Source organism: Theropithecus gelada, chromosome 18 (genome assembly GCF_003255815.1).
Source record: "Theropithecus gelada isolate Dixy chromosome 18, Tgel_1.0, whole genome shotgun sequence".
NCBI classification, from domain to species: domain Eukaryota; kingdom Metazoa; phylum Chordata; class Mammalia; order Primates; family Cercopithecidae; genus Theropithecus; species Theropithecus gelada.
The window spans coordinates 51,220,274-51,238,065 of NC_037686.1; the positions used below are offsets into that span (position 1 = coordinate 51,220,274).

At 44.7% G+C, this 17,792-nt stretch overlaps 1 protein-coding gene across 1 annotated transcript in view; it reads right to left on the reverse strand.

The window, feature by feature from the left end:
• ALPK2 (alpha kinase 2) overlaps window positions 1-17,792 on the reverse strand; it is a 133,771-nt gene that overhangs the window by 37,274 nt on the left and 78,705 nt on the right. Inside the window, exons 4-7 of the mRNA XM_025365192.1 lie at window positions 14,361-17,748; window positions 8,616-8,763; window positions 3,422-3,549; window positions 3,286-3,321 (exon numbers count right to left, since the gene is read on the reverse strand). Coding sequence (XP_025220977.1) covers window positions 3,286-3,321; window positions 3,422-3,549; window positions 8,616-8,763; window positions 14,361-17,748 — 3,700 coding nt within the window. The remainder of the gene's footprint in view (window positions 1-3,285; window positions 3,322-3,421; window positions 3,550-8,615; window positions 8,764-14,360; window positions 17,749-17,792) is intronic.

Genomic DNA, 17,792 nt, shown 5'->3' on the forward strand with positions numbered 1-17,792 from the left:
GAGCTGGAGTTCTAGGTGAAACTTTCCAAGCTGAAACTCATCTACTGGGCCTTCCTTTTCAGAAGCAGAAGGTATAGACTCTGCAGCTCTGCAGAAATCTGAAAGGACAGCCTGTCCAAAAATGTCTTCCGCAGTGATGGCTGAAATGAGCACGTCCGCTTGGTTAGAGTTTGCACCTCTTTTAAAGTGAGAGATGGAGGTGAGAATTCATCCTTTAGAACAATTTCTTCCCTGGTAAGAGTAATGAAGGTAACCGGAGAACTGAGCACCTGAGGGGAGGCTCAGGAAAAGCAGGCATGTAACAGTGCGAGTCTCGGGTTGTGGAGAAGGTGCAACTTTCTTTGCAGCTTTGCAGAGCCATCTGTTGCCAGGACTCACACTCCACGCTGCCTAAAATCCCTGAGAGGGGGCAGTGCCATGAGAAAGAATCAGGAGAGACTGGGTGTGGTGGTTCACACCTGTAATCCTGGAACTTTGGGAGGCCAAGTCAGGTGAATCACCTGAGGTCAGGAGTTCGAGACCAGCCTGGCCAACATGATGAAACCCCATCTCTACTAAAAATACTAAAAATTAGCTGGGTGTGGTGGCAGGTGTCTGTAATGCAACTACTCGGGAGACTGAGGCAGGAGAATTGCTTGAACTCGGGAGGTGGAGGTTGCAGTCAGCCGAGATCTTGCCATTGCACTTCAGCCTGGGTGACAGAGCAAGACTCTGTCTCAGAAAAAAAAAGAATCAGGAGAGACTCATTGGAATCCACCAGACAGACTCGCCAGATGAGTGTTGGGAGATCCCAATGCCTCACTGAGGTTCCTTGCTACACCCATACATTGTGAAATCCAAATCAACTCAGAGAAACCATGAGGATACCTGCAGCCACTGGTTACAAAGACTGCTCCGAGGTGCAAAAAAGCAATCCACAAATATATTCATAAAACACAATAACATCATTAAATTGGGCTTCATTTTGTCCATGATTCATTTCCAACTTTCTCATAAGCTTAGCTTTATTAGTTTTTTAAATTAGAGACCATCTTGTAAAAGATTATTTATTCCTCCTATAGAGAATTAAATTAATAAACTGTTTAGTGAGATAGTCCTCTAAATTTAAAAAAAAAAAAGTGTGATTAAAAGTAATTTTCCAAATCAGCCGGGTGCAGTGGTGAGCACCTGTAGTCCAGGCTCCTCAGGAGGCTGAGGTAGGAGGATCATTAGAGTCCAGGAGGCTGAGGCTGCAGCGAGCTATGATTGTGCCACCGCACTCCAGCCTGGACGAAAGAGTGAGACCCTGTCTCAAAGAAATAACATAAAAGTAATTTTCGGCTTCTTTATCTGAAGGTACAAGGATAGGGAGGGGCCAAGAATTACTTCCCCAGCCGGGTGAGTCAGTGAAACTGACACCCCCAGTCACAATGGGGCCAGAAACCGGGAGAAGGTGATGTCACCAGGGTTCAGACACAAGCTCTGTGGCTGGAGTCACTGGGCTACAGCGGTGGTACCATTTCCACCAAATGGCCAGTAGCTCATCCCCACTGGGGTCTCTCAAGTAATCCTTGAGAAATGAGCTTATGCAAACCTAAACCAATAAAACCATAGCAAGTGTCTGAGATGTGAATGCCAATCAATGCTAAGAAGCTGATGAAACAGAGACTCCCTTCTGAGAGTCTTTATTTTCTAAAGGAGGAAGGGGATTCTTTTGCATATTTTGCCTTCTGGGGAGATGAGAGCAGAAATGGAGGAAGGATTTTAAATTATAACACACGTATGCTACACACTAAAGATGGGTATTTAGCATCTGAGTGGGTTTGTGAAGAGCTTGTATTTAAGTTTACTATTTTGGGTTAATATCACAATATTTGCTAGGCCATTTCTTTTTCTTTTTTTTTTTTTTTTTTTTGTTTGAGATGGAGTCTTGCTCTGTTGTCAGGCTGGAGGGCAGTGGTGTGATCTCGGCTCACTGCAACCTCCACCTTCCGGTTCAAGCCATTCTCTTGCCTCAGCCTCTTGAGTAGCTGGGATTGCAGGCATGCGCCACTACGCCAGGCTAATTTTGTATTTTTAGTAGAGATGGGGTTTCACCATGTTGGTCAGGATAGTCTTGATCTCTTGACCTCATGATCCCACCCGCCTTGACCTCCCAAAGTGCTGGGATTACAGGCGTGAGCCACTGCGCCTGGCCTATTGCTAGACCATTTCTAAGTTGAGATCTCAGTTTCTTGCTTTTGATACACTGGATGTGACTGCATTTTGATTACTTTTATTACTTGTTTCTGCAGAGATTTCAGGCGTTCTGTTTGTTTTAAAAATCAGTACATGCAATAAATCTTTAAGATGCTAGTTCAATTAACTGTCAGAATTTATCCATATTTCTCCTAAAACTGACAGTGGATCCTCCCCTGTGCTGAAAGTCATGGTCACATGGGGTGAGGTTGGACCACCGTGGTGTGTGGAACTGGCCTCCTGCAGCTCCTGAGAGCTGATGACGGGCAGCTCTTCCCAGTTCCATGATGTGTGATGTCACACTGGTGGTTTAAAAGTGGCCGCACTGAATTTACATCATGGAAATTGTAGGACTCAGAGCTTCCCCAACCCTCGGCATGTTGTTAAATATTTACCCCAGCACACCACCAGGCAAGGGTGGGCATGGGTGGGCGTAGGTGGGTGAGTAATTCTCCTTAAGAGGGAAGACATGGCAAACACAGATTCCACCAAACTGTGGAAAATTCACTGGGTGGCCCAGGGACAGCACGAGCATTCATGAACAGCAGTGTTAGGCTGTGGCTAACACCAGGTGCCAAAAGAAAGCAGAGAAACACATCTTTTCTTTTCATTAAGACACAAACGAATGGAATGATTCTCCAGACACCTGGCTGTCTTTGGGAATCTGCTCAGCTAGTCAAACTGAAAAGAAAATTGAAGAAACAAAACAAGCTGTATAAGTCCTAGCAGCTGAAAACTCCCATGCAGAAGGGCTGAATGCAAGACTGATGTTTAAAGGGAAAAGTCAAATCCAAACTCCCCCTCTACGTGTTCCCCAAAACTCCCCTGCTATAGTGTACCATCCAATTCTGGATATCTATAGTCTAATGAACTTACAATAGGAAGTATGGCCCTACATTCACATTGAATTGGCTCATGAATTGTCATTCTTTTCTCAAGTCACGCCATAGCTCTCCTTCTCAGTTGGAAGAGTCCATAGGATTATTGCTTCTACCCTTTACTCCGGGAGCTATTTTATGCTTTATGGCAAGCCCGTTTCCTCTGGCAGGCCAACCCCAACTGACTTACCTTTAGTATCCTGGCGACTTGACAGTTGTTTGAGAACTAGAAGAAGACAAAGCAGAGAATGGCTTCAGTACAAATGTCCATTGTGAACGGGCCCGGGCTAGTGGTTTTCACTGAAAACTGAAAAGCTGTGGTCTACCTTCAGCTGTGAGGTTAAATTCAGCAGTCACTTTTCCATAGCTGTTCTTGATGCAGCAGTAATAGAGGCCCTGGTCCTTCAGACTGGCTTGAACGATGGCAAAGGAAACAGTGGAGTTGTCCCCTGCACTACAATGAGGAATATTCACATTGACACACTTCATCATTCTATGGTTGCATTTTTTTTTTCTAATATATTTAAGAAGAAAGAAGCGAAGGCTTCCCTGCTCACATGTTTTCAGCCAATGAGCTGCCCAAGGGGCAAAATCACGATCCGCTGTTTAAATAATTGATGTCTCCACAGAGGAGAGTCATTACATTTTGGCTAACACGCTCACTCCAATAAGCAGTATGAACACAAAGAAATGTTCAGTAGGTTTAACTGCCATGAGTAGAGCCAAGAATTGAAATTGTGAATTCTGGGAGCTGTTGTTAACATTTCTGCTCAGAATTCAGCTCAATTATGTGACTAATCCGGGCATCCTGTGCTTGACTGAAAGTCTGATAACTCCAAACCCAAACTTACACAATAAGGAACAAGAGAAAAGGGGGTTCTTAGCTTTATGCTACCTAAGGATTCATGACTGAGGACCCCTTTATAATAGTGTCCTGTCCTCCCCTAGTGAGGTGCCAACTGTCCAACTAGTCACCCACCCAATGTTATTGAGTTCCAGTCACTGTGCTATGAAAACTAAAACTGGCGCTGGTGGTCGTGTTGGTGGTGGTGATGACAGTAATGATGATGCTGAGAGCCAATGTGCACTGAGCATTTGGTATGTACCAGGCATTGTGCCAAATCACATAAAGAAAAATTTCATGATGTCCTCAGAACGACCTAATGAGAGAACTACGTTTACTATTCTCAGTTTGCAGATGAGGAAACTGAGACATAGAAAAATGTAAACAAATGATTTTGACCTCATTAAGCTGCCTCCCCAAGTAAATTATGGTTCCTGCCCTCAAGTCTGGGATAATCTGAAATATAGATAGAGCCACATATTTATTCCAAAGTCTCAAACAAAAAACTTACTTTACAGCAAAAAAAAAAAGAGGATATTCAAATGTTGTTCTGGTTTTGTTCTTTAAAATGAACTTTGTTTAAACATTCACCAAGATTCTGTGTGTTTATGTGTATACATGTGTGTGGTGTACATTTTAGCTTGGGTTTGTTTCATCGTTTAACAACAAAAATTCACCGAGCTTGAGTTTGTCTCAGTTGCATGTTCAAAAAAAGTGTTCATTATTGGTTGTTTTTTCAATAGACTTTAAGCCTCCAGTATATACATTCCTTCCCTGGAATATACCAGTGGCTTAAAACGAAGTTCACGAAATCATTCAACTTCCTTCATTCCTGGGGGCTCTGAACATCTCCCATTGTATGGTTAAAACTGGATGTGAACAAGTCCAGTTATAATGGGAAGATTTCCGGAGAGGGCAATAAAACACTGAGTGGGCCACAGAGGAGGCTTGTGGAAAGTCCTTCTCCAAAGCTCTAGGATCGGCACAGCCTTTCTGTTATTGAAAGGGGCAGGCAAGTCCTACCTGAAGGGCTGGGGGCTGAACTAGAACTGTCCCGTGAACATCTTCCTTCCAGCCTAGAAATTCTCTGATACTTGGCCCAGAACCATGAAGACCGTTTTTCCTGGCTTGACCCATGGTCCCCACCCAAGGCTTTCTTCTAGAGGGAATACATATAGGAGTCAGAAAGGTCTGGATCCCAACCCTGAGGCTGACCTCAGGTGTACTATGTAGCCTCTCACCCTCAGTTTCCTCCTCTGTGAAAGCAGAACGAGCAAGATCACAGCTCAGATGTGTCATAAGGAGTAACTGACACCAGCGTGTGAAGCTTTGGTGAAAAGCCCAGTCCTGAGAGTGGTCACGAGTCATTACCTCATGGTGAGCAGTAGTATTAGTGGGGAACAGTAGTATTAGTGTGCTTTCTCCATGAAACAAAACTACCTCGGAAGTCCTGAAGAGTTCTATCTAGCATTTGTGGAGTATCTGCTCTGTGCTTAGTACCGGGGGATTCAATGATGAAAAAAAAAAAAAAAAAAAAAAAGGCATAGTCCTTGCCCTTGAGGGTCTTCTAATCTGGGAGGAAACAGACAAACAGAAAATACCAATACAGCTATAGAAAGCAAAAACAAGTGACCTTGTGCCTTTTTTTTACCAAGAGGGTAAGCTCAGTTTCATATCCTCTTACCTTGTAAGGGACAAATCTTTTTACCTTAGGAAATGGCCACAGACAGCAGAACATCAGTGGTGATTAGCTGTACAGACAAATGCAAAAGAAGCCCATGCCCAGAGTGTGATCAGAGGAACACAAAGAATGAAATTGGCTGCAGGGAGAGGGTAGTTAGCGTGGGGACTTCTCTGAGAGACCCCATCATCCATCACCAGCCCTAAGGAGCCAGGGCTTGGCAGCACTCCCACCCACCACTCAGTCTGGGCTGAGAAGCCCTCGGGTTGTTTCTCTCAGGGCCATCCAAGAAGATCCTGCCATCCCAGCAGCCAGCTCCTCATTCACTGGTTCCCAGCAGGAACAACATGACCTGTGCTCCACGACCTTGCTCAGCTATCAGCAGAGCCACTCCACATGGACAGCTGCACTTTCAAAAGCCCAGGGAACTCAGAAGGACCTCTCTCCCCAGAGTAGAGAATGGGTTCCTGGTTACCAAGAAGGTATTGATGGCCAAATAGCACCAGAGGGTGCCACCTGGAGGTCTCCATGGAGCCAAGACATGACACTGCTACACAGAGACTCAAACCAAGCTACCACTTTCTTCTTACTGGTTTCTTTGAAGTATATTAGTCTTGCCCTAACCACAAGAATGTCTTCTGACACCTAATTTCCACACTTTAGCCTGTTAAGGAAAGTACCCAAAAGTTGCGGACAAAGACTGGAGGAGGATCACAGTCATTGTTCAACAGGATCACTTGAGGATGATCTACTGAAAGGAGAATGCTTTGCTATTTCCCATTTACACAGAACCCACTCATAGAACCATTTACATAGAACCTGTAACCTAAAAGTTATAGGTTAACTTTTAGGTTTCTGTGCAATAGAAAAGATAACTCCCAAAGTTTATTACCTGTCAAACATTAACCAGTGTTATATCTATTTCAAAATGTATTTCCGCATTCCTTTACCTGATTGACTATCTAAATCTTCATTCCTTAAATGCTCCTTTGAACAATCTTGCCATTGTACAGGTTCCCTCATGATTTAGTAAGTTCAAGAAGACCTTTGCTCCAGGTTGATATTATATGTGAGAGATTTCAACTCTTTGAAAATGATACAAGGACAGTGACACATTGCATGGAGGCACAAGTGAAGGGAAACGCTGGCCTGGAAGTAGGCATGAGAGAAATTAGCAAACATTTGAAAACCCACTTGAAATAATGTAAATGATCTCTCAATAAACAAATGAGTTATGACTCCTAAATATTCTCAAGTGTTCACATGGAGAAAGAGATGGGTTCAACTAAGCCAGACACTGTCATCAAGGAGAAATGAAGCAAACATCACTAGGAATCAAAAGCCTTAGCCACGCGTCATCAGTAAGTAGAATGCTTACTAATGACATATGCTCCCCAGGGGAAAGTCAGATTTATGGTAAATATATATCAAATGGAAAAGGGATATGCAAATATTCAAGTGGTAATTCTGAGCTCAGAGCAAGGCTGATGAATGGAAAAACAGTGAAAATGCTGGTTAATTGTTCTTGGCTGACAGCTTCAGAAAATAATTTAAAATGAATAATTAGTATTAGTACCTTTTTAAGTGAAGCTCTAGGGAACCTCCTTGACTTAAAAAGCAAACCATTTCTTTTCCATTATAATTCTTCTTAAGCCATACCGAAGACGGGCAGAGTAATGGTGACATTTTAGGCAAAGTGGTTATTCTATCAATCACAATCCAGTTAAATGCTCTGGAGTGATGTTAGTAGAAATGAAATCATAGCTCAAGTATCCCATCATTACATTTGAGAAATAGTTTCCAGACATACGTTCCAAGCAGACATATATGGTTTAATTAAACAGAAAACTCAGATTTTCTCACTTTTTCAGTCTACTGGTGACAAAAATAAGGGGATTAGAACCCCTCCCATATCTTAGGGAGCTAAACTGGGAACCCCTTTGGCAGAGGGTTGACTTTCGAACCAGGTGATTTGTTTCTAGATTGTGTCAGATGAAGCTTGAATTCATCAGTTCACTTGAACAAGCATTTATTGCCAAGAAAAGCTGCTTAAGGAAGCCATTAATCTGGTTCATTCCACAGGGGATATTCTTGGCAATGATTCTCACTCTCATCTCTCTCCTCCTCATTTTTCTCTCCTTTATTATCTTAAGGACATGGCCGGACGCGGTGGCTCACTCCTGTAATCCCAGCACTTTGGGAGGCGGAAATAGGTGGATCACTGGAGGCCAGGAGTTTGAGACCAGCCTGGGCAACATGGCAAAACCCTGTCTCTACTAAAAATACAAAAGAAAATTAGCCAAGCATGGTGATGTGCTCCAGTAATCCTAGCTACTCGGGAGGCTGAGGTGGGAGGATCACCTGAGCCCAGGAGGTGGAGCCTGCAGTGAGCCATGACTGCACCACTACACTCCAGCCTGGGAGATGGGAGTAGGACTTTGTCTCAAAAATAAAAATAAAAATCACAGAGACCCAGAAATAAACAGATGTTCCCATATTAATGATGGCTGCTGGTCACCCTCAATAGCTGTTACTTTTCTGTAACCTCATAGATTGCTGCTGCTGTTGTTTTTATTCATCTTCTAAGCTTTGTTTGACCTTTATCAGATTACTGGGAATTTATGAAACAGAAAACACACCCGGGTTAAATTCACAGACATACAGACGAGAGCTCTTTAATCTTAGGACCACAGAACCTCAGCCTAGAATATCATTTGACATGTTCCTTTCCCTGATTTAAAAAACGTAGTGAAAGGTTGTGTGACTTCCCAAAACCCCAGAACTCAACGATGGCAAAATCCAGGCAAGAATCCTCCATCATTTTCCCCATACAGACACTTGTCTTCCAATATTTAATCTTTTTAAATATTGCAGGTGTGGAATCTCTGCTTCAATTTTCCTTTTCATGTCCTATAATTTATTCTTTTCTTTTACAACCATGTTGTGAAATAAACAAGCAGCAACTGTGAAAAGTAACCAGGGAAAAACATCGCACCTTCTCTGCACTTGGGCTATGGACTTTGAATCTTTTGTCCAGCAGATAGTAGAATCTTCATGAATTTCTGCAAATTGGCAGCTTAATTTTACATTTCCAGAGTGTTCAGGGAACATCTCAGCTTGGATCTTTTTCAGTAATACCGGAGCTAGAAACAAAAGATTTGAAGGTCAGTGTAGCAAAAGACTTTCCCATTTCATATTGTTTAATTCTCATAACAATCCTGAGAGACAGGAATACTAATTATTATCCCCAATTATGGAAGTAAGAATTGAGTTTCTGAGGGGAGAGGTAGCTTGCCTAAATAGTCGGGAAATTAACAAATCAATCTAATAGAAAATGCTCGTTTCCATTACTTAAAATTCAGCCTGTAATGCTGAAAGTGAAATAGAACTTGAGAGATTTTTTCTAAAGGGGATGAGAGGTGGGAGGATTGTAGAAATCTATTCTATAGGATGTCAGCCAAATAAAGATGTTTTTAAATGATTACCAGATCATCCAGTCAAAATCAGAGCTAGGGATTAGGGAGTAGAATAAAATCTGGATTATCCAAAAAACTATGGCTAAGCCCCCAAAATGTAAAAGACACCTCAACAATAAGTTATTGGCTGAATAATATTCATCCATCTTTTCCCCTTTATCACACTTGTCTTTGTTGAAGATAACCCAGTAGATTGCAGTGATGTTTGATATCAACCTCATTAGCAAAAGATAATAGAAGCAACAAGGAAACAATTCCCACCGGTTGGGCTGAGACCTTTGAATATCACCTCAGTATCAGTGATGAACAATTAGCATGCTAATATGTAATTAGCCAGGGCAGCCACTGGGCGGCAGCCTAGACATTAGAACAAGACAAGGATGAGGCCCCTGTCCCAAGCGGTCATAACAATTGGGTAGGAAGTGAGAGTACTGCAGATGTGGTGTGAGCCTATCACAAATTAAATAGCATAACTCCACAGCGCTGGTCACACAAAAGAGTACATCATTACAAAACATATGTAATCCGTAGCCAAACCAAGATCACCAATACTGAGACTCTGTTTGCTCCACTGCCTCAAATTATACTACGGTGAAAACATCCATGAATTCAAGGGGCTTCTCATCTCTCCTTGATGCCAGCAGATGCTTGGATGACAGAATGCATATTTAAAAGCTAATTCTCTACCCAGGAAGTGATGATGGGCCCGCTGGGTAGCAAATCTTTCAACCAGCGAGTAATCAAGACTACTAACAGTATCCTGGGACCCAAGTGGATAACTGAGAGAGAGAAAATGTAGCAAGTATGTATCGACGGCAAACCCGCATCAGTGCATTTGGGCCTGCTGGCTCCTGCCTAAGCTGAGACCATGTTCACGTTCACAGTCTGAAACTCTTGGTCCGGGTCTCGACCAAGCCCACCTCCTCATCTGGGCCATTTCCTAGAGGGTCCTTCCAACACCATGCAGTGGCCACCATGCAATCACTTCATGGGTGATTTGGGGACATCTAAATATTCCTAAGCCTGCCGGAACCTGTTGTACTGAACACAAAGAAAATTGGGGGATGGCAGGAAGGGCATGAAATGGGCAGCAGAACTGAATGATGGATGGTCTTTGGGAGATTTGAAGCTTGTTTAGCCAAGGGGTTTGGGCTTTGGATAGAACCCGTGTCTATGTGAGACAGAGGTGGAAAATGCAGCCGAATGAGCTCAGAGGAGACCTGGAGTGCAGCTAGGTTTGTCTTCTGTGTGCGGGTGGGCCTAGTGTTGAGGGAAAATGGTAGTAAAGTCCCTGATGAATATAGTTTCTGTACTAAGCTTTGGACATCAAAAACGATTACTCAGGCCTGGCATGGTGGTTCACACCTGTAATCTCAGCACTTTTGGAGGCCGAGGCAGGAGGGTCACTTGAGGCCAGGAGTTGGAGACCAGCCTGGGCAACATAGCAAGACCCCATCTCTAGAAAAAAAAAATAGCCAGGTGTGGTGCCCATGCCTGTGGACCTAGCTACTTAGGAGGCTGAGGTGGGAGGATCAGTTGAGCACAGGAGTTCAAGGCTGCAGTGAGCCAAGATCTTGCCACAGGAATCCAGCCTAAGTGACAGAGCGAGACCCTGTCTCTAAAGTAATAATAATAGTTTTTTTAAAAAAGATTAGGGTTTATTTCTTTTATAATGATCCAAGTCACTGCTCCCCTCATCCTAACTCCTGCCCCACCAGTTAACTGGTGGGAAGGCATTAAATCTGTGCTCCTTTGGGGATAGCAGGGTGGGTACCAGACTGCTAGGTAGGGCATAGTCAAGGTGTCAGCCAAGGGGTCTGAAGTGTACCAGCTGGAAAATAGTGATGAGGACTCAGGGTCTTACAAAAGCCATCACCACAAGAAGGAAGGAGAACTTCCTAGTCTGGTGTCTTCCTGGTGGCAACTTTTGTTATTTTTAAACAATGATATTGCTGTGGCTTACACTAAGAAAACAAAATAAAAAACCTTTGAGTGCTTAATGGTGGAGTAGATGGTTAAAGGAATTGGTCCACAGCTAGAAACCCGTAACGAACAACTAGAAGGTGGTAAGTTAAAAAAAAAAAAAAAAAAGGACCGGCACCGTGGCTCATTTTGGGAGGCCGAGGTGGGCAGATCACAAGGTCAAGAGATCTAGACCATCCTGGCCAACGTGGTGAAACCCCATCTCTACTAAATATACAAAAATTAACTGGGCGTGGTGGTGCATGCCTATAGTCCCAGCTACTCGGGAGGCTGAGGCAAGAGAATCGCTTGAACCGGGAGGCGGAGGTTGCAGTGAGCCAAGATCACGCCACTGCGCTCCAGCCTGGCGACAGAGCAAGGCCCCGTTTCAAAAAAAAAAAAAAAAAAGAAGGAAAAAAGCAGGGTGTTGTCAAGGGCTGGGCCTCTGAATGCTGCCGTTCTGAAAGGTAAATGCTGGAAGAGAATCATTTTTCTCATCTCTTATCATCATCTGTGTTGATTCATATGGATTAGTGCCCATGGTGGATTCATATTAGATACATACTCAGTGCATTCATTATCAGAGTCACCATGGAAAATAACAAGGTCCTTAATAAACGGATGAATATGCTGGTCAAGCATTTATTTCCTGTCGGGCGACGGCCCTTCCAATGCAATAACCTAGTACTGATTTGTAGTTAGGACGGGGAGCTGTGACCTTTAAAAAAAGGGGGGTGCCAGTGTTCCAGAAACCTGTTCTCCTAACTTTCTCTGCAAAGAAAATCCCCGCACGAGAGGGGAGAGGATGGCCGCCAGTGGCAACTCCTCCGAAGCTGGGAAGGGACTGCGGGATCAGAACCTACCCTAGCGTGGGCAAAACCTGCCTGAGACTCCCATTTAGCTGCTGACTCAAGGGTAGCTCTGATGAACCTCCTGCGCCTGCTCCATCACCAGATGACTCCTACCTTCTTGCCGAGGCCCTGAGTTCTTCAGAGAGGAGGGGCTGTGGGCGCCAGCACCACTCTTTCTCCTAATACTAGGTTGGTATCAACTCAGACACAATGCTCTTGTGTCTGAACTAAGTTCTTTATTTATTTCATGAGCATACTGGGCATAAGCATTGCCTCATTTTTTATTTAAAAACACTAATTTAAAAAACAGTAACTAACAACCATGAGAGCTGTGTTAGGCCACAGGCCATTCAAATTGCTTTGCATTTTTATACCGGAGAGGAGTCTTATTAGCACCCCCATTTTACAGATGGGGAAAGTGAGGCACCCGGAGGCTAAGGTATTTGTCCAGGGCTACCCAGGTACCGCCAGAGGCCAGACTTGAACCCAAGCAATATAACTCCTAATCTACACCCTAAACCACCAAGATACAACTTGCCCCAGCTGGGCCCAAACACCGCCTAGTATCTCTAACTCTGAATCTTTGCCTCTTAACGGCCTCTGTGTGGTGGGTGGCATGAGTAACAATCCTTCAGTGGTCTGGCCTGGAAAAGTCTTTGGTTGTCTCTACCCCGTGGTCTCCGGCAGGGCCCTCTCAGGACAAGGCTGGCTGCTCTCGCATCTACCTGCTTTGCTCAGGCCAGTGCCTTCCAGAAAGCTACATGCTCGGTCTTTGCAGCCTTTAGTGCAATGGCGAGGTTGTGCCGCAGCTGAAATCAAAGTCTTTGACAGCGATTGATTTCAACACTGGCTATCTGGACGGTCCTCTTACCCATGGGTAACTCGAATAGTCACGGGCAAGAATTCCAAAAAGGTTGTTTTGCTTGTCTATCTTTACCTGCAAAGGAACCCCCATCCCCAAACACGGGGGTTGAGGCTGGTCCCCAGAGGCAATCTATTCAGCCTCTGGGCTGAAACCACTTTTGAGAGCTTTTAAAACATTGCCTCATTCTCTCTATTTAATTTTATTTATTTATTTATTTTCTGAGACAGGGTCTTGTTCTGTCGCCCAGGCTGGAGTGCAGCTGGAGCGTGGTGGTGTGATCACAGCTCACTGTAGCCTCGACTTTCTGGGGTCAGGTGATTCTCCCTCCTCAGCCCCAGAGTAGCTGGGACTACAGACCTGCGCCACCATACCCAGCTACTTTTTTGTATTTTTTCGTAGAAATGGGGTTTCGCCATGTTGCTCAGGCGGTCTCAAACTCCCGGGTTTAAGCAATCCTCCTGCCTCGGCCTCCCAAATTGCTGGGATTACAGGTGTGAGCCACCATGCCCAGCCATTCTCTTTAAGTATGTTTTAAATATAGATACTAATAACCTGATTGGATGCTTTCAAACTCTTCAGAAGGCAGTTTTGTCTTTAAACCTTTCTGCAACAGGGGTGAGGACCCATTTGATGGGATGGGAATAACAAACACCAGCCTCAAAATCTAAGGACTCGGGATAAGAAAGGAGAAAATTCTTCCCTTCTGATCAAACAGAGCCATCCATAGCTTTTCGCTCCAGAGCACACAGGCCACTGTAGCTTGCTGCAACATTTTCTCTTGACTTCTACCAGGGTTTGTGGGGAGGGAAAGAAGAGCTCTGAAATAAAACAGGCTAAAATTTGGTCCATAAATGGAATTTGGGACTGAAATGATTCCTTAGACAAAGTAGAATTAACTGCAATTTCAGGACTTTTTTTTTTTTTAACAGCATCATAGGTAGAGATTGATCAAGGACTTTTGAGGCTCAAATGGTCTGAAACCTTGAACACAGACCTCAGAGGACTTTAGATTTAGATAAATGGGAAGGGTGAGTTGAAAAGAAATGTTATACTCAAATTTGGAAGAAAAGCCAAGGTTCAAGGAAGCTATTTTTAATGAAAAATCAGTGATTAAAGAGGAGAATCCCAATTTGTACCAAAATATTCATTTCCATGGTCTTCCTGCATGGTCTATTTGATTACACTAATTAGCTACACTGATTAATGCTTCTGTTTATATTTTAAAATAGATTTTGTAAAAGAGGATAATTAAATGGAAAAGCACCTTCATCACATTCCCCTCCAGCAGACATGCCTACAGGCAGCCTTTATCAGTGGTTCTCAATTGTGGTTCTCCTGATAGATCACCCAGGAACTTGTTAGGAGTGCAAATTTCACACACTGGGGGAGGGGAGCAATCTGGGTTTTAACAAGCCCTCCAGGTGATTCTGATGCCACATGCTGAAGCCACTTGGCCACAATCATAGCATGAGTGCCCACCTCGGGGACACTGGCCTTAATTGCAAAGGACCCTAGAGGACACAGGAACTAGATACCTCGTCTACAAGCCCAAACTTTAACAATGATGGACAGCAACAGAGCCTCACCTCTTCCTTCTCCTTTGCAAGATGGCTTTTTTGGGTCTTGTTTCTCTTCTGTGCGTGATAACGATGTTTCAAGTTTGGGCATCTTTTTGAGAAAGGCTGAGTTCTTTCTGGCATTTTCCTTTTCTTCCAGTTTCAGCCTCAGGGCTGCCACTTTGGACAAAATTTTCTTCTTTACTCCCTCAGCTAAATGTCCACTGCCTGGGGCTTCTGGCTTCCTTTTGACCTCCTCTGACCCCGTCACTGCTGTGAGGGCCCCTGGTGATTTGCCAGCTTGGGCTTCCAGTGACTTCTCCCTCTCCCTGGACTTTTTCACACAGCGTAGGGTGCCCTTTGGATGTGGATCCTGCAGTAACTTAGGGGCTTTCTCTAACTCATCTTCTCCTGAAATGAATGCCAAGGTCTTTGCTGAGGAGCTAGATGAGCTTGGGAGTTTGGTTTCCCCAGTTTGAAGCACCTCTATTTTAGGTTCCTCCATTTTGTGGCTTATCAAAAAGTTTGTGACATTTCCTTCAGGAGATGAAGTACAAGGCAACCTGGTGAGATGAGGAGAAGAGGGCAAAGGTTTCCCACGCTCATTCTCAATAGTTCCCCTTTTCTGTGAAACAGGAAACACATACTGACGGTTTCTGGGCTCAACTAAGTCATTTTCAGGGACGTCATGAATTTGGCCTGTGGAGTCGTGAGCATCAACCCCAAGAGAAGCATGAGTCATTATTGGAAGGCAGCTAGAAAGAGGTGAAGTGGGGGAAATCAATTCTGCTTTGTCCTTTTTACTTTGCTCAGCCTCCCCTAAGCTCCCATCACTGCTTTCTTGTATTTGGCCTATGCTACATCCACTTGGAATTCTTTCACCCCCTTCACTGGGTTGCAGGACTTGCCAAATGGTAGTTTTTGCCTCATCGGGTTGACTTTGTTCAGCCTCCCGCTTCATACTGCCTTCTTGGCTTCTGCTGATTCTATTTTCAGTCAGAATGGTTCCCTGGAGACATGGAACTTGCAAAATGGCAGGCTGGATTTTCGCTCCGTGGCCCACATTTCCGTCATTTGATTGACTCCCTTCTCTGGCGCCCTCTGGTGTGGATTCAGAGGGCTCTGGTTTTCCAGCCCTGGTGTACTCTATCACACTTGTCTCATCAATGGGATCTACAGAGGACTCTAGGATTTTAGAGCAGGTCAGAAACTTTTTAAAGAAGGCAGTGTGATCCATCTTGAGTTGCTTTTCCTCCTGGTCTTGACTCACATTGTTAACATTTTCCTTCCCTCCAGTTTCAGAAGCCACTGACAGTGAATCTGTGACACATAACTCCTTTCCATCTACAGGGTCCACGGATGACTCCAGGAGTCTGGGTTGGCTGAAACCCCAGGAAGAAAGACTTCTCCAGTGTGCACTGATGGCAGGTTTTTCGCCTTTATGGCTTTCTCTGCTATCAGCAAGGGCTGAGTCAGCATCCTCTGGACTGTGAGCTGATGCTGCTATTTCAGAGGGGGCCAATTCAGGCACAACAGTATCTGCCTTTAGACTATCAGGTACAGCCCAGACCTTGTCAGGAATTACGGGACCACCGTCTGATGCCTTGCTCTCAGAATTTGTCCGTTGTCTTGGTGGCCGGATTTCAGAAGCGGAAGCCTCTAGAGTTATAATCTTCAGCTTGTTGCCTGCCTCCCAATTTCCAGGTCTGTATTCTTTAGACTCTTCCAAAATGATATCAGAGAGAGACGGAACATTGCTCAGAGCCTGACTATCTTCTTCCCCAGCAGTTTCAGCCACCACGGAGACCCTCATCCCCCAAACTGAGCGCTGCCCTGCTCCTTCCCTAGAGCTTGCTGGTGAGTGGGCCGAGGGCACCAAGTTTATTTCCTCTTGTGCAGCAGATGTCGTAGGCAAACTTTCTTGGAAATCAGGTGCAGAAAGAGAACCCTGGTGGGACAGACTCTGCTGCTGGAGCCCCTGCTTCGTTTCACTTCCTCTTTCTTGGAAATTCTCTTCATGGCTCCTAAAGTCTGCTCTTTCCACAGTCTGCCTCTTATCTCCAGACAGGTTATCAACCTGAAGAGGGGAATTACTGAAGAAATCTTCTCCCTCTGGGAGCTGCAGGACATGGTGTGGGACTCCTGGCACACTGGGTGCCGTGCAGAGTAGCTCTTTTGTAGACTTGGTGGTAGCACCACTTAAAATATGACCCAACTGCACTTGGGAAGGAAATTGGGAAACCTTTTCATGGGATGCACGAGGGAACCTCTCCTCAGTGCCACTTGCATGCTTGTCCTCAGGAATTGACACAGCAAGGTACTTGGCTGGGTGGACTTTCATGGCAGTGGTAACAGTTGATGTGTCCTCAGTCTCCCTGGTCACTTGAAACCCATTATTAGCAGTTAATGTTGATGTCTTCTCCCAAGGAAAACTCACGACTGAACTATAACTGGCTAGGGTGTCTGTGGTGTCTGCAGCACTAGGACTGGGGCTCTTGTCACCTCCTTCTTCAAATTGCACTAAAGGATTGTTCTCAGAAGAAAGGAGCTGTGTTTCCTCAAGCCTTCCTGAGTTGTTGGGGCTTGACCGCTCCTGGCCAGCATGTACTGTGGAGGCCAGTGGGCAGGTGGAATTCTCTACCTTGGCTAGATTTTCTTCTGTGGCACCTTCACTAGCTGTGTGTGAAATGTTCAAGGTGAAAGTACTGATAAAAAGAGGGGACATGACTGAGTCGCCGTCCTTGCTGCTTTTGTACGTAGACACTGAAGTCTCAGACACCTGTGTCTGAAAAAGGACTTCTAGTGTCTTGCCATTAGGAGAACATAAATCAGATACTTTTCTTTGACCTTCTGCCAGTTCCAAGTCTACAGAGCAAATTTCTTGAGGCAAATATTTATCAGCTGGTGCCCCAACAAGAGAATCTATGGTATCAAAACATGTTCCTTGGTCACCAGCCTCAAAACACTGTATTGCACACACTGCTTCTCTGTCCCTTGGCCCATCACACACATTTTCCAGGGTGAGGACAGTATCTGTGGTTTCAGGGGAAGCAACAGAGACAGCCACAGGCTCCCTGAAGTCAGCACGGGCATCCTTGGGGAGATGCCTTGAGAACACACCTGGGAACGTATTCTCATCATTGGCTTCTGAGGTTCTCAGCTCATGTTTTAGGTCTTCCCTGAAATTGTCAGGTGTGTTGCCATCTCTGTCTTGTTTTTCTTCCTGCTGTGGGTCATAGGTACAGGGTTTGACCTCCAAGTGTTGAGCTAATGATGCATTTTCCTTGTGGACCCCTCCTAAGTTTGAGAAGGAAATTGTTGTGGTCCCAGTGAATGGGGACTCCTCCCCAGCAGGCTCTGAGAAAGCTGGCATCTGGCTGCAAGAGATTCTCTCTCTGACTGTTTCCTGAATTTGTACCTAGGAAGATGAAAAGTGGTGTTAATAGCATTGTTCATGGGAGA